Source organism: Martes martes (assembly GCF_963455335.1).
Source record: "Martes martes genome assembly, chromosome: 9".
In the NCBI taxonomy this organism is placed as follows: Eukaryota; Metazoa; Chordata; class Mammalia; order Carnivora; family Mustelidae; genus Martes; species Martes martes.
This window is the reverse complement of record NC_137896.1, coordinates 13,767,672-13,792,718: the sequence shown is the minus strand read 5'-3', so window position 1 is coordinate 13,792,718 and position 25,047 is coordinate 13,767,672. Positions and strand designations below refer to the sequence as shown.

At 52.7% G+C, this 25,047-nt stretch overlaps 1 protein-coding gene across 1 annotated transcript in view; it reads right to left on the bottom strand.

Annotated features, from left to right (window-relative positions):
* Nucleotides 1–25,047, bottom strand: part of CDH22 (cadherin 22) — a gene marked incomplete at both ends in the record, with an annotated part of 66,287 nt that overhangs the window by 35,250 nt on the left and 5,990 nt on the right. The window contains 3 exons of the mRNA XM_080814657.1: nt 1,426–1,593; nt 9,532–9,651; nt 22,731–23,025. Of these exons, the coding sequence (XP_080670783.1) occupies nt 1,426–1,593; nt 9,532–9,651; nt 22,731–23,025 (583 nt within the window). The remainder of the gene's footprint in view (nt 1–1,425; nt 1,594–9,531; nt 9,652–22,730; nt 23,026–25,047) is intronic.

Genomic DNA, 25,047 nt, shown 5'->3' with positions numbered 1-25,047 from the left:
GGATGTAGGTAAGCTGACTCTAAGGCAAGGAGGCGGCGGTCACAATAGCGGATCATGGTCAACCCTGGAAGAAGGGGTGTGGGGGACAGTCGGGCTCAGGAAAGGCACGTGGAGGCCGCTGGGGTCCAGGAGTGTGGTCTCCAGGAGGGTTCGCTTTATAATTAGTTGTCAAACTGGACATTTTTACTTTCCAGCCTTCTGCTGGCGTGCGTATTTCACAATAAAGAAATGTTAAAGATAAAGAGGGAACGGATCAATGAACAAATAGACAAGAATCTTCCTGGGCCAGGGTCCCTCTTCTCTGCTCTGCCCCACTGCTTCCCCCTCAGAGCCGGCACAGAGCCTTGCACAACTGGACAGAAGCCCGGGTGGGCCCCACCCCTCCACACGGACCCTCAAAGCTCCCCACTCCACGTGGAGGTAGGGGCCGGCTCTGCCCCCGGCTCCCTGGCGACACAGAGCTGGCTGGCAGTTCGGCCCACCCCGCCCAGAGCCTGGGCTGAGGCACTAGGCCCCGATGACGGTGCGCTCTCAGCTAAGGGATTGGATTCCCTTATCTCTCGGGGGTCAGTCCCCTGTGGCGGGCCTAATGTGAGAGCAGCAGACCTCGAGTAATGACTCCCCGATAGGGATCAGCCCGGCTCCCTGCGGCATTTAGTCTCTGCCAGCTTCGGCGGCTTCCCGGCTTCCCCGGCGCGGCTCTGGGCCCACGGCTGGACAGAGGGGCTGGCTGACCGGGAGGTGGGGGGACTCAGCCAGAGAACCAGCCCCGGTCCCCTGTTGTTCCAGGAGAGGCAGAGAGTGGAAAGACCTCCTAATTCAGAAGCACAGCACCCTGCCCTCGAGGCTAATCGGGGTGGGGGGGGGGGAGACAGAACTGTCACTCCAGCCCCCATCCCTCCCCGCTTCTCCGTGCAGCATGGGTGGGCCTTGGCCTGGGTCTGGCCACAGCCTCTGTCTACATCCCTGTGTCTCCCCCCCAACCCCCTGTCCAGCCCGCAGCCCTTCCCTTTGCAAGCTTGGGTCAGGGGCAGGTCACATAGACTAAGCAGGAGTGGGATGTGTGCAGGGCCAGTGAGGGGCTGGAGGTGAGACAAACGGGGGCTCCCCTGTGGCAGGAAGCAAGGTGAGGGGTGGGTTGGTAACTGTGTTACTTGGCCGTGTGGAAAATCAGACAACTTTGAGGACTTCTCTGCAAGAAGCATGATAGGAGGGGCACTGGAGGGAATGGGTGACTTGGGTGGATAGACAGATTCAAGTCCCTCTTCGGTGGACAGCTAAAGGGAAGCATGAGCTCAGTGGGCGGCTGGAAGGATGAATGGACGCCCACGGTACCCCCGCCACGGAAGCCCGCTGCAAGGGGAGCTGGGGGTCTACCAGATGGACGCGGATGCATCCCTCGCCGTCTGGGAAGGCCCCGCTTACTCTGAGGGAAACGGGGTGGGTTGTCGTTGACATCAGTGACCACGATGGTGACGGTCGTGGAGCCGGAGAGGCCGCCCAGCTGGCCCGCCATGTCTGTGGCCTGGATCACCACTTCGTAGCGCTCCTGGCTCTCGCGGTCAAGGTCGGGCACAGCCGTCCGGATCACACCTGTGGGTGAGTGAGAGTGAGGCCAGGGATCTCCCCCCGAAACTGCCAGCAGATACACGGACCCCTCCGCAAGCAGAGGCGGGCCTCAGGCAAGTTCAGGAGGAGAACATCAAAGACACGGGTGTGGGGACGATGTGGATGCAGGCTCCGCAGCCCCATGCATGCTCATGCACGCTGACGCACACTCACGCACGCTGATGCACACCAATAACGCACACTCATGCCTGCTCAGAGAGATCCGCTCTTTCCTCTCTCTGTCAGTGGCTCTCAGCAGAGCCAGGCATGGAGCAGCATCTTGGCTTTGAGTGTTAACATGGTGAACGAGACTCACACCCACACTCATGCACACTCACTCTGGAGTCACACTCACCTGTATGCATACACTAGGTATGGCTCGCACACTTACATAGTACATACATAATAACACACATGAACTCAAACACACACACGTGCACACTCACAGCTGAATGCACACTTATTTTCACACTCCCTTCTCCATGTTGGAGTCGGCCCCCAGCCCTTGGGGTCCCTGGGCCCTGGCCCAGCCCTAGATTCTCTGTCCAGGCACTAGCTAATCACTGATCAGACAGCCCTTCAAGCTGTTGATGCAAGAGGGGCAGGGGCAGCAGGAACGGTGGGGAGGGGGGGATGACTGCAAGATTAATTCTGCCGAGCGGAAGGCCGAGCTTCTTGTCTCCCTGCCAGTGGGAGACCGAGGTGGAGGGGAGAGTCGATGAGGCATTCAGAGCCTCCCCCGCCACTCACTCCAACCTGCCGAGTACCAGGTGGTGACAGGTGGTGCCCGGGGCCGGCACGCCAGGTGGAGTCATGCACCAGCAGCCCCATGATGCGCCCCATAAAACCCAATCTCTGACTCCTGATGTCTCCAAACAGCCCCCAGACTCCAATAGAGGCGCTAGAATGAGGGGAGAGGCTGCAGTGTGTGCGTGTATGTGTGTATTGTATGTGTAGTTGGGGGAGCTGGAGGCAGGGCATCTAGGAAGTGGCCCTGCTTTTGTGGGATCACGTGGAGACATGGAAAATGTGTAGTCTGTCTAATGAAGAGTTGCACAGACTCTCCATCGGTGGCCTCTGAGACCCCTCTACGAGCTCCCCGCCGACCCCTCCTCTCCTGAGGGTGATCTTCGCAAGGACGGAGGAGTCTTGGAAACCCATGAACTTGGGATAAATCCCAGCTCTACCATTTTTTTGGCCATGTGATCTTGAACAAATCCCTTCCTCTGAACCTCAGTTTCCTTCTCTGGAAAATGGGACAACTGCAGTGTCTCAAACAGAACAGGAATGATCAGCCTTGGCACTACAGGTGTTTCGGGTGGGATGATGCTACCCACCAGCTGCCAGTAGCAGCGTGTTCCCCACCAGTGCCAGTTCTGGGCACAACAGGCCCTCCTTGAGCTGTTCCAACACTGACTGTGGACGGGGCGCCCTTCTGGTGATGAGGCTGGGCCCTGGCCTCCACTGGTCTGTCAGCTGAGGCTTTGAAGCCCTGGAGGGGGGACAGAGAGCAAGGGAGACCTAAGGAGCCGGGAAAGAGAGAAAGAGAGAGGGATTGGTCAAGCCAGAGAGAAATGCGGACTCAGGAGGGGATGGTGAGAGAGAGGAACAGAGCTCCAGAGACCCGAGACCGCTGAACGAACGATGAGATGAACGGGGAGAGAAAGAACTGAGAGAAAGAACTGAGGGGAGAGAGGAAGGCAGGGAACAATAGAGACTGAGGAAACAGCCCTTCTCGCAGACAGCAGGGAGCCCCAGGGTCAGGAAAGAGGGAAGAAAGACGGTGGAGGGAGGAAAGGAGAGAGCAGACAGGCCCACTGATGGTGGAGTGGGCACCGGGCCAGAGACGGGGGCTCCCTGAGTGAACCAGTCAAAGGGCTGGGAAGGAGCCGACCAGCGGAGCCCCTCCTGCATCTCTAAGCTTTGCACATGTCCTTGGCCTCCAGGACCTCACGGACTGTAGAGGCGGTGCTGGGATTTGGGGCCACTGTGCGTCTGTGAGCTTGTGCACCAGAAGCTGGTGAATGGGGCTTGGAGCAGGGCTCTGGCAGAGGTCCACCCCCTCGGGGGAGGAGCCCTGCTCATGGGGCTGCCTCCTTGCAGTCACTGCCACTTCTAGCTCCGGGGGAAGTAGGGCCACTAACCTCTTTTCACTTGGCAACTAGCCATGAAGGCTTGTAGACGATCAGGGGCCATTGCTGGGAGACTAGAAGGTGGGTACCTGGGAGCCCTGCTGCCTCCGGACCCAGCCCTGGGATCATACCCAGTGATAACCTGGGATGACGACAGCTCCCAACAGAGCACACCTGCGGTTAGGCACACTCTTGGGTCACCCCCTCTCATACTGATTCAGGCCTTGGCCCTGCAAACTTGCTTTGGCCAATGGGACATCAGCAAGCAGGACAAAAAGCAGAGGCTTTATGATAAGCCCTTGTGTGCTGGGGTCTGTCCTCTTGGAGTCCCAAGACCACCATGCTGAGAAAAAGCCCCAGACGGACGGCCACACGGAGGGAGGGGTCCAGCCACGCCGGCCGTCCTAGCCAACCTGCCAGCTGACTGTCGCCCCACAAATGACCCTGGAAAAAGAACTGTGCAGCCAACCCACAGGATTATGACAAGGACAAAGTGGTGCTGTGAAGTCGCCATGTTCGGGGGCAGTTTGTCAAAGAGCAGTAGATATCTGATGGAGAAATCATGTTCTCCAGACTGTCCCTCTCCTGGGCTCGCTCATGCAGCCACATTTCCCTAGAGGCTCCGCTGGCCAGAAGGCCCAGCAGGGCCTGGCTCATAGGTCTGGCAGGTGGTCCCAGCTGTGAGCGGGAGCGTGTCCGGTCTTCAGCAGGCTGGGCGCGTTTCCTTAGATGGTGGTCTTGGGAGAGAAGAGTGAGTGTTGCAAGGCCTCGTAAGGCCTAACCTGGGACTTGGCAGAACATCATTTCTGCTCCAGATTCAAGACTCCACTTCTCTCTCTTTAAGTAAGCTCCATGCCCAACATAAGGTTTGAACTGATGACATTGAGAGAAAGAGTCCAATCTCTATCAACTCAGCCAGCCAGGCACCCATCTAGACTCCACCTCTTGATAGGAGTAGCGGGGTGGGAGGAATCGATGGTATCTTCTGTTATCTGCTACGTTCTGCTCCCCACTCCCCCTCCTGATGCAGGGAAGAGCACCCTGGGGGCTGGTGCCTTTCTCCTGGCTCTGGGGTCAAATTCTCACATTGGCCTCTGCAATTGTTCTTGGAAGCTCTGGCCCTGCAAATCGCTTCATTCACTCGTTTATCAGATGCTTACTGAGGATGTACTACTGTGAGTAGGGGCACGGAGTCAGATTTGAGGCTGTGCAGAAAGGAGGGATTTTGGGGTCAGACTGACTGGTTTAGGTTCTTCTTTCCACCATGTACGTGCTATCTGACCTTGGGCAAGTTCTTGAGTGCCTCTGAGCCTCCGTTTCCTATTCTATAAAATGGGACTACCCAGTTGGAAGGCTTTTAAGGGAACAAAATGAGACAAGGTTTCCAGCAGCAGGTCTCACGTTCTGGGGATGCCATGATGATCCCTTCCTCCCCAAGTCCTGGATCGGGTACCCGATCCTACTGGCCTTGTTCATCATCTTACCTAGAGGGTCTGGCACGTTGTAGGTGTTCAGTAAACACTTGGACTGCCTGACCTACTGCCACAGACCCTCTGTCTCCCCTCTCACAGGCTGGATGTTGTTTGTTTCTGGCTTCTCTGTTGGAACAAAAGCCCCGCGGGGGCAGAAACCAGATCTGGTTATCATCCTGACCCCAGGATCTGGCACTTAGAAGGTGCTCAGGAAAGGTTTGTTTCATTCATCCCAGGAAAACAGACATCTCTGGCCCAGTTGAGAATTCTCAGCAGATAACTTGGAGTCTCTGAGCGCGCCTTTCTAGTCTTGCGGGGGTGGAGGTGGGCGGGGGCTGAAAGTCAGAACCTGGCCAGGGCTCCCTGCAGCCTCGTCCTCACCCATCACCCTCAGTTCCAGCTGTTATCCTCGCCACCCCTGCTGTCCCTTCCAGATTCTGCAGAAGGGGCCCTGGAGCCCAAGCGATGCCTCATTAGCCCGCAAATGCCATCCCTGTCGCCCCTGTGGGGGGCTTGCTGGCAGGCCTGGCCTTTAAAACACACAAGTTAATTCCTCCTCTGGCACTCGGCCCCACGGAGCCCCGCCTCCTCCTCTCCCTCACACCTTCCTCTCAGGGCCCGTTCCGGCTCTGCTCCCTGCTATCTGCACAGCGAGAACAGACTGTACCTCGCAGCAGCTGCTAAATATAGACCCGCATCAGCGGAATATTCCTGGCTGGGGAAATGGAGCTGGGGCTGGGAATGGCACCAGGGAGGCTCCTGCAGTGGGGCTGAAGCCAAGGGGAGGAAAAATCTGGTCCTTCCTGGGAGATGTCAGCAAAGACCCTCTCAGACTGAGAAAGTGAAGGACCCTAGGACCAGGACCTCATCTGCGCTACTTCACCTGCCTTGTCTGGTGCCCATTCTCTGGTCTTCTGGGAACGGTTCCTGCCCTCCTGGGCTCTCCGCGGCCTCCCACGTGCCACCCTCTTACTGACTCCTTGCAGCGGGGGATGCTTTTTCTGAGAACCTGGCCGTCCTCTTCACTCGCTTGAAGTCTGGTCCCCCATCTGCTCACCCCTGCCATCTCCCCGACTCAGCCCTGGCCCCTCCCTTACTTCTGTCTCTTCCTCCCTTTCTGGACGGGGAATCAACGTGAAGGGCCCCCTCCTCCGGCTGAACGAATGAAGGCTTCAGTAGCAACAGGCAACAGCAGCCCCTTGGCTTGCCAGGAGGTACCAAGGATTGCGCCGGGCACTTCGTACCCTCGCTGTCCATTCACGTCTCTGCCCAAGATCACCTCCCCAGAAAGGTCCGTCCTGATTTCTTCATCGAAGTCTACCCCCTTATCCTGCTTTCTGTGTCTTCCTTGCACTTGTTGCTATGATGTTATGTTATACCTGGATAGGCTGATTTTCTGCATTTCTGTATTCCCTACTTGAATTAAAGCTCCATGAGGCTAGGGATTTGCTTCCTGCCATATGCTTAGAGCCTAGAACAGAGCCAGGTACATAGGAGGCCCTGGCTGAAGAGTTGTTGAACGAAGGAAGGAACTCTCCTGTTGGATCCTCACAACAGTCACTTGTGATGGGAAACATTATCCTTGTGCACGTGGGAAACCAAAGTTTAAGGAGCCCCAGCTATTCAGAAAGCCCAGGCCCATATTTCAGACAGCCTGCTAGATGTTCTAGATGTTTCCTTCTTTCTCCTCTCTCCTCTTAAAGGCACTTTGGTTAAAATGGAATGAATTAGCTCTGCACCAGATCCCAGAGCACATTCACTAATTCTTTTGGTCTTAGTTTTCTTAATCGACACTCCTCCTTCTGTTTCTATGGATGGTGCCCCTTCCCATCCCAGGCCCCAAAGTTGGGAACCCCCAGATTCTTCCCTCAGTCCAGTTCCCTACCCCTAAGGTTTGCCCTTGGTAGGATCGCACTGTCATCTCTCATTCTCCCTCCTCAGCATCTCAACTAACGCTCGCCACCAATCCTGTGTCATCTCTGGCTCCCTAACTAGGTGGAGCAGGTTCAGGAGTCTGGGTGGGGGCGGGGGAGGGTGCAGGCCTTGGTGTTTGTCATTTGGGGCTCTCTGCTGGGCACCCTAGGTTACTGAGTCTCCCTGAATTCAATTCCTGTCTCTGAGCCGTGCTATAGAGAGCAGCCCGAGGGATCTTGTTAAAATGAAAACCTGGGCATGTCACTTCCCTGCCTAAAAGTCATCAATGAACCCAAAATGTTGGTGAGGAGGAGGGGAACAGGCGCCTTCCTATGTGGCTCTCGGGAGTGTAATCTGGTACATTTCGGCATTATCTATACGGATTCCAAATGCATGTGCTCTTTGACCCAGCTTTTCCACTTCCCGAAAATTATCCTGCAGATACACTCACACAAGCACAAAATGATATATGTATGAGGTTATTCACTGTAGCACTGCTTGTTGTAGCAAAAGATTGGAAACAGCGTAAGTGTCCATCAATAGGGGACTGGTGAAATAAATTTTAGTGTATCCACAACAGCTGTTAAATAAAAGAATGAGGAAGCTCTTTATGTACTGATATAGAATAATCTTCAAGATGTATTGTAAAGTGAAAAAGGCAAGCAGTGTATATAGTGTGTGTTTATAGCTACCATTTGTGTAAAAAAAAAATAAAACAAATACATGTACCTATTTTCTTGTACATGCATAGAATAGCTCTGGAAGGATACGCAAGAAAATTACATTGGTTGCCTTGGGGACCCAAACTGGGTGGCTGGGGACTGGAAGGGGTGAAGAATTTCCACTAAATATCTGTTTGGATTACTTTTTAAATTTCGAACCTTGAAAGTTAAGTTTTAAAAACTTAATATTTTTTATAAGTGAATGAGTCCAAGATCTCATAGGATATATATACCAAGTGGCTACCTTTAGGGCTGCAATTAGGGGATGAGGGTGGGAAGCATCTTTCTTTCTTTCTCTCCTTCTTTTAACATTTAATGTTTGAATTTCCCAAATATATTACTTTTGCAAGGAGAAAAAAATGAAAAAGATATTTTGTGTAAGATAATACAATTATAACTGTGCTCATAATCTGGAATCCTCAATCCCCCACCCCAACAAATCAAATACACAAACAAAAACCCAAAACGCAGATCCACCACACACACACACCATTACCTTTAGAATAATCCTTAGAACTACCTTTTACCCCCATTACCCTTGGAAAAAAATTCCCTCATTACCCTTCGAATAAAATCCGAGGTCTTAAGCCTCACTTCTCCTGGGCCCAGTTGGGGCCCTACCAGCCAGCCCTGATCCCATCTCAGGCCTCCTGCTTTTCCCGGTCCTGAGTTGCTTACAATACCCCTCATACCTCAGGGTGTTTTTCCCTCCTAGTTTTGCCAGCACCATGCCCTCTGCCTGGAATGCCTGTCTCTGAATCCCCATCTGGGTCTGGCCAACACCTTCTTATCCTTTGGAGATCAGCTGCTTCCACCTCCCAGAACTTAGCATCCTGATGGCCCATGCATGTGCCTGTCGCCCCTGCCCCCACTGGACTGTGAGTCCCAGGATGGCATCTGATAAACATTGTGTGGTGTGCGGTCTCCCGTGAGCCCTCACTCCTGGCCTGCCCCATCCCATCTCAGGGACAGGGAGAACACCATCCTTGGCATCGGCAGCCACGCCCAGCTGTGCAACCTCTGTGAGGCACTTCACTTCTCTGAGCCTCAGTGTCCTGCTCTGCCCTCCCTGCCACTCTGGCAGGGCCCCTCAGAGACGTAATCAGGCTCTAACCTCAAAGAAAGTGAAGTAGGGACTGTGTTCGGTGGTGGTGGGGGGAGGGGAAAAGAAGCCAACAAGCCATTCTCCCCGTCTCTATCTCTTTCCATCAGATCCTTAACAACTGCCCTTTGAACAGAGCTTTCACAACTGCTGAAAAGGTGCCCTTCACCTGCTGAACCCTAAGGGCTGCAGACACGCTTGCTTCGGTTAAGCTCCAAGGACAAGAGGGTCGCTTACGTGGGACCTCTGAAGTCCCCTTCAGGGCGCCCATGTTGGCGGTGGAGGCACCCTGCCTTTTTGTTTGTCTGCCAGTGTGCCAGGCGCTCCTCAACGACCCCCCCCCATGCCCTCAAGCCCCATCCTCTTCTGTTCCTCAGCCCTTCCCTCTTTCTGCCTGGCCGTCCTTTCCTCTCTGAGATCCTGGAACAGGATAGACGCCGCCTCCGGTCCCGTCCTACCCTCAGCGATGTCTGGTTAGAAGGCTGCTAGCGGAAGTACCCCCACCCTCTAGCCCCGCCCCTCCGTGCCCGTCCTCCGGTCTGGCCCAGGCCCCGCCCCTCCGGCCCGGCCCCGCCCCTTACCGGTCTTGGGGTCCACGGTGAAGTGGTGCTCGCCATCCAGCACGCTGTACACCAGCCGAGCGCTGCTGCCGTACGTGGGGTCATCCGCATCCGAGGCCATCACCTGCATCACCGACGTGCCTGGACCCGGGGGACCAAGCGAGACGGGGGTCACCTGGGGCCGCTGTGCTTGTCCTCCCCACCCCAGGGAAGCTAGGAGAGGAGATCCAAGCTGGAGGTCATGGAAGCTAGTCCCCTCACAGTCCTCATCCCCACACCGACTCCCAACCCGCCTCCTGATCTGGGGGCTTCCTGTGGCACAAGCATGACCATGGAGTCAGATCTGGGTTCAGATCTCCTTTGGTGGCTCCCAGCTCTAGGACTCTGGCAAGGGAAGACAGCCTCTCTGAATCTGTTTCCTGTTGAGCAAATGGGGGATAATCCCAGACCTTGGTGCTTGATGTTGAGGGAATGCACTTTAAATTCTCAGGGCAGATGGGCCTCAGTCTCAGCGGGTGATGCAATGGTCATCGTCACCAATTAAGTCATCACGGTCAGAGTTAGAGCCAGAACTGGAAACCAGGCACCCGACTCCCAAAACAGGGGTCTTTCTACCCACCCCCGCCCCTCCTGATTTCTCAAGGGAATTCTGCCTCTCTTCCCTCTCTCCTCACCAACCCCCACAGGATGGGGGTTGGGCAGCCCAGAAGGATAACCAAGTTCACTGGGGCTCAGAGGCCAGTATCTTGGATTTGGGGCAGGAGGATGGCAAGGCCCAGCTTTCCCTTTGGGAAATAGTTGGCTGTGGGTCCTGGTGCCCTCTTCGCCCCTCCCCCTGGGTGTCCAGACAGTCCCCCGCCCCAGACACACACACACACACACACACACACACACACACACACACACACACACACACTTCACATGCTCTGCACGCTCTGCACGTAGGCTGCTGGGGAGAGTATAAATTGGATAAAAGTCCATCAAACAGCGGCAATTAAGTTATTGATTTTCGACGCTGCCTCATTAAACTGGGAGCTTCTCTCGGCCTGTCCCAGAGATGGCTCTAATTTGACATCATGTTCAATTTGACGAAATCAGGGCTTAGGACGTGAGGCTGGACAGGAGGTGGGTGAGGGTGGGGTGGGGGAGGGTTGGATGGGGAGGCAGGCAAAGCTTTCTGGTCCATCTGAACCTTTCCAGAAAGGAGGGGGTGAGGTAGAAGACCCAAGAGGGAGTCTTGGGGGCTCAGCATATGAGCCAAGGGGATAAGACTCAGACGTCACTTCAAGGTGATGCCTTCTTTTGAATGCCCTGCTGGTGAGGGGCTGGGACCCAGACCTGCCGAGGTTCTGGGTGGGGCCTTCCCGGGGCTGGGTGGTACTCTCTGGGCCAGGAGGGCGCCTGCTAGGAGGTAAGGCCCATTCACAGCTTGGCTAATGAGTGAGGCTCTGGAAGTGCTACTGCAGCAATTCTGCTAAGCCCAGCCTGCCGCCCGCCTCTCCCGCCTCCAGCCTGGGGCCCTCGATCATTCCAGACAGACACATGTATTTATTTTTCACTCTTTTGCATTCCTTATTTCCCTCTCTATGTCCCCCCTCCCAGCCTGAGCCTTCTAAACCGGCCCCGCAATGCGCCTCTCTTTGGCAGCTCCTGCTCCATGTCAGCTATGTCAGGGTTGCCCAGAGAAGCGAGGGAAGGTATTTGAGCAAGCCTTCTCCCCCTCCATGCTTGGTGCCCAGGGTCTCCTCTCAGGGCCAAGGACATAACCCCAGATACCTCATATTATACAGAAAGAGGAAAAAGGAATAAACTCTTAGGGGCACCCACTGCATGTCCAGCTTCACCAAGCACTTAAATTCATCATCTCTGGGGCGCCTGGGTGGCTCAGTGGGTTAAAGCCTCTGCCTTCGGCTCAGGTCATGGTCCCGGGGTCCTGGGATCGAGCCCCGCATCGGGCTCTCTGCTCAGCGGGGGGCCTGCTTCCTCTGTCTCTCTCTGCCTGCCTCTCTGCCTGCTTGTGATCTCTGTCTGTCAAATAAATAAATAAAATCTTCAAAAAAAATTCATCATCTCTAATCCTCATAGTATTTCCGAGAGGCAGAGTGTTCCCCTCTAAGTTACAGGTGAGGAAACAGGTAAGACAAGTAGAAAGACTTGACCAAGAGCACTGAGAGAGGAAGTGGTGGAGTTTGAACCCAGGACTCTGAGGTCAAAGCCCTCCTGGGGTGACAGTCAGCGCAGGCAGGCAGAGTGGTTCTGGGGATGGTGGCTCAGTGTAATGAATCACAATAAATGATGACTCTGCCATTTACTAGCAGTTTGACCTTGAACATGTCACAACCCCCTTGTGCCTCAATTTTCTCATTTGTGAAATGAAGATGAGTGTATTACCAAACTCCTAAAATTGTTTTAGGAATTTAAGCAGACTTCCATGTTCAGCATCGAGGACAGTGCCTGACCCATGCTAAGCACTCAATAAATGCAGGTTTTTGTTGTCTTGGGAGGCATGGCATGCGAGTATATGATAGCACAATCATTCCTCCCTCACAGAAACACTGAAAAGGGAGAAGATACATAAAGCATCAGGCTCATGGTGGGTGCTCAATAAATAGTGGCTATTGTAGCTGTTATGAGAGAGGGTCTCCCTGCCACTCCCCTCTGCTTGTTCCCCCCACCCCTTGGGCAAGGCACAATATCCAGCTGAATGACTCCCCAGGGTAATGGCTGATCTCTCTCTCTCTCTCTCTCCCTGGCTGCATCCCAGGGACTCCTGCGGGGATGATGGAATCATTTCCCCAATCCCGGATTCTTTATTGCAGCCATTATAGTTAATGCCGACACGTGGGGTAGGTGAAGGGTCAGTGATTCACCACTGGCTCCCCAGGCTCCAGACCCCCTCCTACATTCCTCACAAGTCAGCAGCTCCCCAGAATGGGCAGATAAAAGGGTTCCAGGCTTGTGGCTGCTATGGGACCATCGCAGGGTCAGCCCCCCTCCATTCAGCAGTTCAATTTTATAATGACCATCACATCCACTCCCTCCTTTAGTCCTCAGTCAAATTCTAAGATGTAGATGCAGTGGTATGCTGGTAAATGTTTAACCATCGGCTCAGAGGGCTAGAGGGGTGGGGAGGAATGCCCTGCCTTGTTGTATTTGTTGATTTCCATGGTGTAGAGACTCTCACCATGGCCAATTTCAAGCTACCAATGTGATATCAAGTGGCTCACAAAACAGAAAATCAATATTTGCCTATTGGGAGCAGAGATGAGCCAACACCGTACAATCCTGCATCATTCCCATTTTACAGATGAGGAAACTGCTATGCAAAGTGAAGGGTGAAAATGTGAATTAATAATAAATGCTGATGAAACCCAGTATTACCTATTGTTATTCGAGGATCATGATAGATTATGTTTACTGAGTAACTACTTTGTGCTAGATCCTATGACAAGCCCTTTATGTCTGTTCTCTCACGGAATTTATAAAATAAGCTTGAAGTAAGCTCTATTGAGATTCCCACTTTACAGATGAAAAAATGAGGCTGAGTGAAGTTAAGCAATGAAGCCCCTTGTGTCTTAGTTTCCTCACTTGTGAAATGAAGGTAATGTTACTGCCAAGCTCTCAAGATCACTGTGAGAACTCAAATAGTTCTCCATGTTCAGAACCAAGAACAATGCCCGGCCAAGTTCACCTGGCAAGGATATAGGAGAGGCAGGATTCAAACCCAGATTGATCTGATGTCAAAACCCACATGTGCCTGGTCTAATGAAGTGGGGGGGGGTGGGGGGGCAATAGGAGTAAAAGGAGACAGGCAAGTAAGAGAGGGAAGAGTCAAAGAAAGGAGGGGAATGGCAAGAAACTGCATCCAGGATTTTCCCTGCCACAACTGGTTGAAGCTCAGACTTCCAGAAGCAGGGCTGGGATTGGCTAGGATGAGCTGGTCGCTGTCCATGGTGCTGCCGGCCAACTCTGAAGCTATGTGGGGTTAAGGGCCTCTTTCCAGGCTGGCATAGGAAGTATTGCCCAAATGATTCTTGGGTAAACAGGATTTCAGAGCAGGGTTCCACGTGGAATGTTAAATGTGGAAAGGCTGGTCCTCAGAGAGCACGGAAACCAGTGTTTCTTACCCTGGCTGCATATTAGAATCTCTTAGGAGCTTTAAAATAAAACCGATGCTGAGCCCCACCCCAGACCAATTCAGTAGGCCTCTCCTGGGGTGAAGCAGAGGCAAGGGCATTTTTTAAAAACTCCTGCAGTGATTCTAAAATGCATCCCAGGCTAACCACCGACCAAACCCCTGACTGAACTCAGGAAACTGAGTCATGGAGTCTCTGCTCAGTGACTTTCCCCAGGTTCTATTAGTAGTAAGTGGTAGGGAAAGACTGCAGCCCAGGTCTATGGAGCCAGCATGTCACCCTTCTGGACTCATTGTGCCAGTCCTGAGACTGACACTAGGAAGGAAGAAGCAAGGACAGCACATGCCACCAAGGCAGCAGTGCTCCTCCCAGACAAAATCAGCATGAGACATCAGACTCCTGCCAGGAGATGAGACTGGGTGGGCTTTGGCATCATAGAGTCTTGGGTTCAGATCCCACCGCTTCTTCACTCTGTGCTCTTGGTCAAGTGTTTCTCCCTGTTTGACCTCTTTCCTCACCTTTAGTCTAGAGGAGGCCCCTCTGCCTCCCAGGGATGCTCTGAGGACTAGAATTGATGGATTTACATGGCTGGTAAAGATGGGCATATAGTAGCACTCAGTAGTTTATTCCTCTTGTCTCTCTGCAATGGTCAGAAGGTCTCTGGGGCTGTGCCCTTGGCCTGGAGTAGAAAATTCCTGGACACCATTATCAGGAGGGAGGGGGCATGCTCACCCCTTATCTCTGGCTTACCTCGGTGTCTCTGACATGGTTTGTCATGGAGCCAGAATTGGAATGCATGGCCTGGCTCCCAACCCAGAATTCTTTCCTTTCTTATCTCTTGTCTTTGCTATCTATGAGGTCCAACTGCCACCTAGACTTGGGCTCCAGAGCCCCCAGGAGGAGTCCCATTGGCTCAAGGAGGAGGTGGTGCTATGGGGAGGGGAGCTCCAGGACTGAAGTCATCCCAGCCCTCTCCTGGGCTTTGTGGCTGTGGGAAAACTGACCCGACTGGGCCTCAGTGCCCTTTCTGTAAAATGGAGAAAATACTTCATCCTTCTGGCCTCCCTGGAAGAGGGAGGCCCTTTAATGAGATGAAAGAGATGAAGCACTTTGGAAAGGAACAGAGTCTTCAAACGAGGTGACCAAGTGTCATTATTATGAAGATGTTTGTAATTATTACCATCATGCCTCTTCCCTACCTCCCTTTGCTGCCCTGCTGGGCCTGGGGAAACCCTCAGCTCACATTTAGCTTCTCAAACATTTATAAAAAATGAGTCCCACCCCCTGCTGCTGCCAGAACTGTGCGGAATGCTTTCTATTAAAAATTAAAAACCACTTGTCGAGTCCCTGGGAACGTTCAGATTACACAGGAAACAAACCCCTTCTCAAACTCTCCCTCCCAACTCCCTCTTTGATCATCACTTATGATGCTGGCTCACTGGGCTAGCCTCCACAGCTTCCGGCCGCCCAGCCAGGGCAGCCTAATGATATGCAGGAGATGCAGGAACATGGCTGGGGCGGGGAGTAGTTGGGAAGGAGGGGTAGGAGGCAGGCCCAGAGACAAGTGACAGAGAAGGTGTCACTAAGAGATGGGGCTAGAAAGTGGGTCAGAGACACAGACAGAGACAAGGGACAGAGGGACAGGGATTCAGAGGGACAGGCAGGGAGAAAGTGGGAAAACAGATACCCAGACACACAGGAAGAAATTAGGACAGAGACAGAGATATGAACATCAGAAAGGCAGAGATACATAGAGACAGGGAGAAAGTGGAACACAGAATGTGACAGAAAGAGGTAGAAATGCAGAGATAAAGTCAGAAAGTAGACTTATATAGAAACAGACAGGCAGAGATACATATTAAGCAAGAAGAGAGTGGGAGAGAGTGGGAGGGGGGACAAAGAGAAGAAGCAGTTTGGGCTCAATGGGATAAGAGTGCCCTATGTTGCAAATACGCTTCTCCAGAGTCTCCAGTGAACCTCTGGGACACTGTCCCCTCCCTTTGTCCCCAAAGATCCCAGCCATGGACTCACCCATGAATGTGTATGGGGAGCTAATCTGTTCCCCTGAGAGAGAGGACTCTCCTACCATCCCAGTTTGAGACCCTTATGCTCTTCTGTCCTTCCCACATTTAAATGGGACCCTCTAGTATGTAAGTCTGGTCACCTTGTTTGTTGGGACAGCAACATTTTAAGTATCTGCTGTAGCAACCCTCTGCCTGTTGCAGAAAGCAAACATTTTTTTCTTATTATTTGCTTCCATTCAGTTACCCGACATCTATGGAGCACCCACTGTGTGCTAGGCCCTTGAGGGCAGGATGGTGGCTCTGTCACCTTTGTACCCACTGCTATGTAGGTATAGGGCCTGGCTTAGAGAAAATGCTTGTGTGTGTTGAATAATTTGTTGATGGAAATGACAAAGAAAGGCATGGATCCACTCTTCACAGTCCAGGTTCCCTGGGCCACGGGGATGACTCCTGAGGGCCGGGGCCTCTGCTCCTCCTTGCCACCTTTCCCCACCAGAAATCTCCTGCCCTGTTTCCCCCAATCCTGGGTGGTGAGAGCCAGTGCCGTTGCTAGGCAAGGAGATATTGCACATATAGATCTTCCTGGACTTTAATTAAAAACATCTTTAGAAGTTGTCTCTGCAGAGGCCAGCGATTGATTCCTGGCTTGGGCCTGAGGGCTGCTGAGCCATACTCTCTCTGGCTGCAGACAGGACAGTCAGAGGCTCCCAGCTTGTTGCTGCCCTCCCCAAATGAGACCTTTGGGGAACACACTGCCTCCTGCTTTCCTCCCTTCCTCCTTGCCCTGTCCCCCGCCAACCACTGGATTCAGCAATCAGTAGTGTTCTTTCCATTGTTACCTTCTTCCCCTCGTGAGCCTTAGTTTCTCCAGCTATAAAATGGGTGTGTTAACAATTGACCTGAGAGCTTCTGGGAGAATGAATTAAGATCAGGGATGTGAAAGTGCTTTGCAAGCTATAAAGTCCCCGTGCATGGCTGTTGCCCACACAAGCTGAGGCAAGTGGCTTGGGTTCTGCTTCTGGGTTCAGGGTCCAGTTCTGACTCCAACTCTCACTCTGGAAACTCAGGCAAGTTACTTTATCTCTCTCTCTATTTATTTCCTCATTGGTTAAATGAGGACAGTAATACCTGCCCTGCTTATTCCCCAGGATTGTTGAGAATAAAGGGAAATAGCTCCGTGAAAGCAGTGTTGGCTGACAGCTGTTATTTAGTAAATGTCCCAAAAAGTGCGGGCTATACTACAAAACAGCCCTTTCCGTCTGTTAGAGATGCTACTCACAGAGGAACTGGAATACATGGGAACCCCACTCTGGCAGAGCCCCTGCTCATTTCCACAGCTCACTGAGTCCCAATCCCATGGTCCAACAATGCCAATCCAATGCCAAATGAACCATTCCATTCTCTTGCCTTTGCTCTCAGCAGACATTACTAATCGTTTGCGGCATTTTCTCCTGAGCTTGAATGGGAGGGGCCTCAGACTCCTTCTCAACACAACCCTATAGTCACTACCATTTGACCAGGGTTCGCCCCAGAGGTGAAACTGATCTGCCACCACTTTAAGGTCAGGGGAGGGTCTTGCTCTTCTTTGCATCCCCACATACCTACCAAAGTGCCATGTACACAGTAGGCACTAATACATGTTTATTGAATTGAAAGCAACTGCTTATTTTTCTATCCCCTTGGGGCTATATATAAAGTAGGTGCTAATAAATGTTTGCTAAGTTAGGTGACTCATCTTTGCAACCCCTACAGAGCCAAGTACACTGGAGGCCTTGTACATAATGGGTGCTAATAAACATTTGTGGATTTAATTCAATTACTTATCTTTAGATCCCCTGCAGTGCCTGGAATAAAGTAGTGGCTAATAGATGCGTGTTGGATTGAAGTTCTCATTTCTGTATCCTCAACAGTGCCAAGCATATCTTATACATAGTTGGCATTAATAAGTAGGTAGAGTTGAACTGGGCATGAAAGCCCTGTGAAATCTTGCTGTCCATTGGTCAGGTTGTGAAACTTGTGGGAAGGGGTCTGGTGCCCCCAACATTAGGAGATTATCTAGTCTAACTCCTTTCTCTCAAAACTCACTTTCTTGTTGGTTTCATCCAGCCTTAAGCTTTAAATTCCTTCTCTCTGCTGATGACTTTCAAAATTGTATCTCTGACCCTGATTGTGCTCCTGGCCTCCAGACTCAGAGACCCAACTGTCTCCTTGACAACTCCACCCAGATTTCTAGTAGACATCTCAGTCTTAACATACCCAAGAGTCTTAATTTTGTGCTGTAATCTTGCTCCTCCTGGAGCATTTCCCATCTCAGCAGCTCCGTCCATCCAATTGCTCAGGACACACTTGTCAACATCATCCTTGCTTTGTCTCTCTCTCACTCCTCATATCCGGTCCCTCACAAGCCCAGTTGGCTCTACCTTCAACATACATCCAGAATCCCATACCTTCTCACCTCCTATGTGGGTCTGAGTCAGCATCACCTTTTGCCCACATGATTGCAGCTGCCTCCTCACTGATCTGCCTACTTCCAACCTTGTCCCCTTATAGTCCATTTTCAACACTGATCTCCCTACTTCCAACCTTGTCCCCTTATAGTCCATTTTCAACATGGTGGCCAACAAGTCAGCCTTTAAAAGTATAAGTTGGATCACATCACTCATTGACTCTGTATCTCTCACTCAGAGTACAACCGAAATCCTTTCAATGGCTACAGTGTCCTACATGATCCAGTATCTCTTTCAATCTCATTGGACTCTCTCCCCACATCACTTACTTCTCTCTTCACCCACACTGACCTCTCATGACAAACACACTATGCCTCAGGACCTTTGCACTTGCTGTTTCTTCTGCCTGTACATTCTTCCTTCAGCTTAGTGATTCTCCAAGTGTGGTCCCTGAGCCAGCAATAGCAGCATCACCATGGAATTAATTAAAAATGCAAACATTTCTAATAACCAGACCTGCTGAATCAGAAACCCTGGGGGGAAAGGGCACCGATCTGTATTTTAGCAAGCCCTCCAAGTAATGTGGATGCACAGTCAAGTATGAAAACCACTGTTTCACATAGCTCCTTGGTTCCTTCAGATCTTTGTTCAAATATCCTCTTTTGTAAAGAAAGGCCCTTCCTGATTCCTCTATCTAAAATAGCACTCCCCCAGTAAAATGCAAAAATTCCCTAGGTTTCACAGCACTTAGACCTGTTATATAAGGGCCTATAATATATTGGCTTGTTTATATTTCATTCCTGTCTGTCTCCCTGCCCTGTACGGAGGCTTCCTAAGAACCTCCAGCGCCTAGAACAGTGCCTGGCACAGAGAAGACCCTCCGTAAATATCTATTGCATGATGAACCCCTTCAATGTTTTGAAGGGAAACTGGTGCCCAGGAGAGGCAGGGACTCTCCCAAGGTCATGTAAGGAGCCAGGCTTCCTGACGGTCAGCTGTAGGACCTGCTTCGCTGTGTTAGGCTCAGTGTGGCTGGTGTGCCCCTCCTCAGAAGCGTGGCTCATCGGAGGCCCCCGGCACACTTCCCTTCCTTTTTAAGCTGTGAGTGGTTTAATTTGCGAGCCCTGCTGCCTTTCATGTCCCAAGCTGTGTCCCTGCTCCCTCTGATCTACGTAGCTGCCCAGACCCTGGTGCGGCTTGTCCGCCCCGCCCTCTTCAGCCCAGATCAGGAGGCTCAGTAATTGTGACTGATTTTCAAAGCTGCCTGGAGTCTCCACAAGCACCCCGGTGTCAGATTTGCTTCCTCTTCAAAAAGTTGCTTAAATGAAATAAACTAATTTAATTTCTGCTTCCTCCCTTCTTCTCCTGGGTTCCTTGGCTTGTCCGAGTTGAATCCAATGCCTGACTCTTTCCTGAGCTGAATGTCAGAGTCAGTGAGCTGGGAGGGGAATGGGAGGCAGGACAGGAGCTCCTCATGACTGATATTCATGAACCTGGGGACTGGCTCTGCCTCCTACAATCTGGGTGACCTTGAAAGTGTCCTTGCCTTTCTCTTGGCCTCAGTTACCCCAAGTGTGATGCAAGGACTCTTGCCACTCCGACAGTCTAGGAACCAAGACTTGACTTGCTCAGTCACTGACTTGCTATGTAATGGTGGACATATTTTCTCCCCTCTGAGCCTCAGTGTTCCCATTTGTTCAATGGGGATGCCACCATCAGTCCCATCACCTCTTAGAGTTGAAGTGGGAGTGAAGTGATGGACAAGCACCTGGCCGATGCCTCCCTCTGGAGTCCCCTATCCCCACCTGTTCTCCAAACCGTAACAGAGAGAGCTTTCCAAAATGCACCTCAGGACCTTTGCACTTTGCACTTGATCGGCTCCCTTGCTTTAGCCTTTCCCAGGTCCTGTGCTTCCATCAAGTCCTTTGGGTATGGCTCTTGCTTCCTTCTCCAGCCTCACCTTGTGTCACCTTTCTGGTCTTTTCCATGTGGATCCATTTGGGATGGAGAGACACAGGACCAGGGTTTGAGTCAGTGAATAGGGGCTGCAGGATGGGGGGACATCAGGGGCTTTAGCTGCCCCTGACTTGCTGTGTGATCCTGGACACATCACTGCTCCTCTGAGCCTCAGTTTCCCCCCTTTGCAAAATTGATTTCTAAGTAATCACTAGGCTCTGAAAGTCCATGGGTCTTTACTACCGACAACTTTCAATGATCTCTCCACTGAACCCGTATATTGAAGTGCCTTTTGCAAGATCTCCACTTGGCTGTCTAGTAAGTACTTCCAACTTTAGTACAACTGAAACCAAACTCCTGATTTCCCTCCGTCCCCAGATCTGCTTCTCCCGCTGCTCCTCCCATCTCAGCAAATGGAAATCCCATCTATTTAATTGTCCAGGTCAACACCTCCGTAGTCATCCCTGAATTGTCTTTCTCTCACACCCCACATCCCATCCATTAGCAAATGCTTTCAGCTCTACTTTTAAAAATATATCCCAAAGTGGACCTCCTCTCACTACCCTTACTGATCCCACCTTGTTCCAAGCCACCATCATTTCCCACCAAGGTAATTACAATATGCTCCTCTGCTTCTGTCCTTGCCCCACACCCCAATCCCATCACCACCTGATCTTCACAGAACAGCGTGGGGTCCTGTTAAAACTAAGTCAGACCATGTCAGTCTTCTGAACAAGCCTCTTTGCTGACTGCCCAGCTTGCTCAGCGTAAAAGACAAAGCCCCGACTAGGCTCCCCAGGGCTGCATCATCTGATCACCTCTCCACTTCTCCTCGGAGCCTTTGTAGGTACTGTTCCCTCTGTTTGGAATGCTTTTCCACCAGGGCCCACCCTTTCCTTTCTTCAGGTCTCTGTTTCACAGTCACCTCCGCAGAGAAGCCCTCCAGCCCAACGCTCTGTTTGTTTACTCGCTTGCTGCCTGCCTTTCTCAGCCAGAAGTTACCCTCCATGACAGGGAAGCGTGTCTGTCTCTTCAACGGCATGTTCCCAGTGCCCAACACATAATAGGTCCTCCTGTACCCTTGTCGAATAAATAAACGGATACACTCAAACAGACACATAGTATGCCGTATGTACACGCAGGCCATAAAGTGCGTTTTGGCTAGCCATGTGCATGCACACACATGTGTGAACACATACGCACACCAGGCACATGTGCACACCTGTGCATGTGTGTGCGCCAGCCCGCACCCGCATCCCCGCCCTCACTGTTCCCTGGCCTCCCACCGTCCTTCTGTGCCCACCCGTATCTCTGGTCCACTTCTTCCTCTCCATCCCCGGCTGCTGGCTCTCTACCCACCAATCTGTCAGATTTAGCCCCATCTGGGGAAGCGGGGGCTGCCCGCAGCCTCTCCGAGCTCAGACACCCCCTGCCTCTGACATGCCCTAGTAGGATTGGAGGGCCCAGAGAGGGGCAGCCCTGAGCCCTCGACCACAGTACGTCAGGGATGGAATGAGGTGTCGAGGACTGAGGACCACTGCTCTCCGCCCAGCCTGGCACGCAGGTGCCTGGGGTAACCCCCTGCAGAAGATGGCTGAGCCCCTTGCCCGTGACTCCAGCTTCTCCTGGGAGCCCTGGCCTCAGTGGGCCCTACCACGGGAGCCGGTATAGTCATCCAACCTCTCGCTTCAGTGTCCCGCTGCCGTGTGGCAGTGAGCTTCCGAGTGTGGCCTCTCCTGCGGTCTTCTCACACGCAGGGGTTCTGGTATGTGGGCTCCTGATCGACCCACGCCATGGCGCGTTCCCGGCGCCCCTGCACTCTAGCGGCCATACCCAGCTACATGCTGCTGAGCTGCATCTGGGGCTCAGCCGTCTCTGTGAACCTGTGTTCCCAAGTGGCTAGGTCTTGGGGTGTTGGGGTCTCCCGTGGGCAGGAAACGAAGTTGTCTGGATGCTGTTGCTCCTGTCGCTGTACCCCTCCCCGTTGTGGCTACTCTCTGCTAGAGCCTGGCCCCAGGTGGCTCTGTTCGTGGCTTTGGCCTATGGCTACGTAGGTGGCCGTTTCCTTGCACAAGCTCCATACGGGTGAGGTGCTGTTTCCCGAGGGGCTTTGTAGGAGGCTCTGTCGGGTGTGAGGCTGTGTCTGGTTGTGTGCTTGGGCCTCGTTCTAGCTGTGTTCCACTCTGGTTCTTTCCAGGCGTAGGTGTGCCCGTGTTCAGTTGTGCCTGCCCCTGTGTGGGGCTGTGGCCAAGGGCTGTGCGAGGTCAGTGTGGAGCTGAACTCTGGGCAAGGCCGTGTACAGGGGAGCTGCTGAGCCTGGAAGTGGGGCTGGGCCTGTGGGGGTGACCGCGGCCAAGCGTGTTGCTCCGGCCACCCACAGTCCACGTCATGTGGGGTCAGTGTCCATGTACATGGCTGGGGTCGTGGGTGTGTCTTAGTCCGGGTGTGCAGCTGTGACCATGTCAGCACTCTGCCTGAGCCCGTGTGGGCTCCTGGACTCATGCCTGTATCCCCTGCCTGGGGCAGCAGTTCCTATCTCTCCTGCCTCTCCCCAAGATGATCAGCCAGTCCCCATAACAGGCTCCCACTCAGAACCTGGCTGCTCCCCTCGCCCCGGCCCCTAATTCTACCCGGCACCCCCAGGGCCCGCCGCCCACCTGTAGGTGAGAGCTCAGCCACACTTCCAATGTAGGGGCCGTGCAGGAAGCGGGGCTCACTGTCGTTGATGTCCTGCACCTTAATGATGAACTCCGACTCCGGTTCCAGCAGGCGGTTGGTGGCACGATCCCGGGCCTGAGCCCGCAGCGTGTAGAAAGTTTTCTGCTCACGGTCCAGGCGCTCCATGGCGTGGATGTCTCCCGTCAGCTCATCGATCAGGAAGATGGTCCCGGCTCCCTCACCTGAGATGGTGTACTTGATGGCCCCGTCACCCTCATCGGAGTCCGAGTGGATCTGGGGAGGCAGAGAGGAAGGTCAGTGGGTCTGGGGCGGGCCTCGGAGTTTGCATTTCTAACAAGCTTCCAAACAGCTGTCTCTGACCCCACTGGGAATTATGGGTCTAGCCCCACCTGCCCAGACTCTGAGCCTGGCACACGGCGCAGGCAGGGAGTGAAGGGAGCGAGGAGGAAAGGGAATGCACATCATAGGAGCACCTACTCTGTGTCTGGGTCTGTGCTAAATGATTCACATACTTATCTATTCAGAGTTCTCGAAAAAGCGGTTTAAAATCTACAGAAGGCACTAGCACCTGCCTGGCACCATGGGACACACGAAATTCACCAGCCAGGCCAGCAGGGGCACTGCCACAGGGTCACTATGTTCACGACCGACACAAGAACACTGGTATGTACTAGCTGAAAATCAGCCCTGCCTGAGACATTATAAGCATCCAATAAATGGTAGCTATCGTTACTGTTATATTATTTACTAAATGTTAGCTATATATAACTGGGATTTAATCCAGGCACCGCCAGGCTCCAAATCCCAGGCTGTTTTCACTGAACTGAGATCTCTTAGGCAGGGAAGCAGTAGCAAAAGGGTTCTCCCAAACAGAAACACCTAGGTCCCGATTCTCCGATTCCCAAATTTCCGAGGCAACTCCAAGCAGAGGGAAAAGTGTTCGATGAAGCGGGTGACCTTGGGCGGGTCCCCGCTCCACTCTAAGCTTCCGCAGAGATGTAACGTGAGTGACAGAATCCCTAAAGCCCCTTTCAGGCCAGGATGCCACGTACCCCAGCCCACACAGCAGGACAACAGGTGTCAATGAAGTCGTCACGAAGGGGGATGAAAGCCCACCCCTTGTCACGCAGGAGGAGCCCGGGTATAAATTCTGCTGGTGGAACTCTGTGTCTGAAAGGAGGATTATAGAAGTGCCATTTGGAAGATTGAATGGCCCATAAACATTTTCATATTTCATTAGCCGATTAATGGGCATCTCTCTCTTTTTGGCGAGTCTGCTGATTCTCAGCAGAAATTGCGGGGAGTAAATGGAGGCGTCTGGTGGAACCTTCCCGGGTCCCCGTCCTGTTATAGATTGCCCCAATTAATGCCCGTTCTGGGCTCCACTGAGAAGCCTTCTTCCTGTCCAGTTACTGTTAATAGATTTCTCATAAGTGGCTGTATTGTAAAAACCTCATAACTCAGTTTAATGCCCCCAATAAAATTATCTCAGGACGTCAGCCCTGAATCATTGGCAGTGCTGGGGATGAGGAGACCTGTCTCTCCTGTTTGCTGTTTATGCTTTCCCTCCACCTTGGCCCAGGGGACGTGGGAATAGGAGATGGTAAACTTGTTCCCTCTTCCAGCACCTCCACCCACTTTCCAATCAGACTCAGCAAACACCGCGGTGCGGTGGGATAGACACCACGTGGGGGGACGCTTAAGAGCGATAACCTTAGCAGTTTTCATCTCTGCCCTATGAAGCATTATTCTTCCCATTTCTCAGGTGAGAAAACGGAAATGCAGAGAGGGGAAGTCACCTGCTGTGTCACACAGCTGAGTTCAGTAAGCCAATCTCCTGATCCCATCACTCGCTGATGTTGTGATCATTTTTCCTCTCTGTTTTCCCCCCTGAGAAATCAGATCAAGCCCTCCCTGGCACAGGTGCCATGAGGATTCAATGAGAGCATGTTTCTAATGACCTGAACCCGAGGTAGACCACTCTTGCCTCCCCTTTCTGCCCCCTGGGTCTCTATCATGTCCCGCAGACCTTCCTTACATGTGATCTCAGACCCTGGACAGGGATCACTCATGAGGGAGGGGTGGGGAGGAGGGAGTGGAACCCAGCGGTGATGTCACCGATGTGATTCTCCCGTGAAGGATGACATAGCACTCACTCGGTGGCCCAATGGCCACTCTCTGGGGACTGCAGAGTCAGACAGAGCGGAACGGGTGGGGGCAGGGGGGCAGGAGCTAAGAGTTCAGAGCTGTGGGTCTGGGCTGGGCTGCAGCTGCCTGCCCTGCCCATGTGGGTCC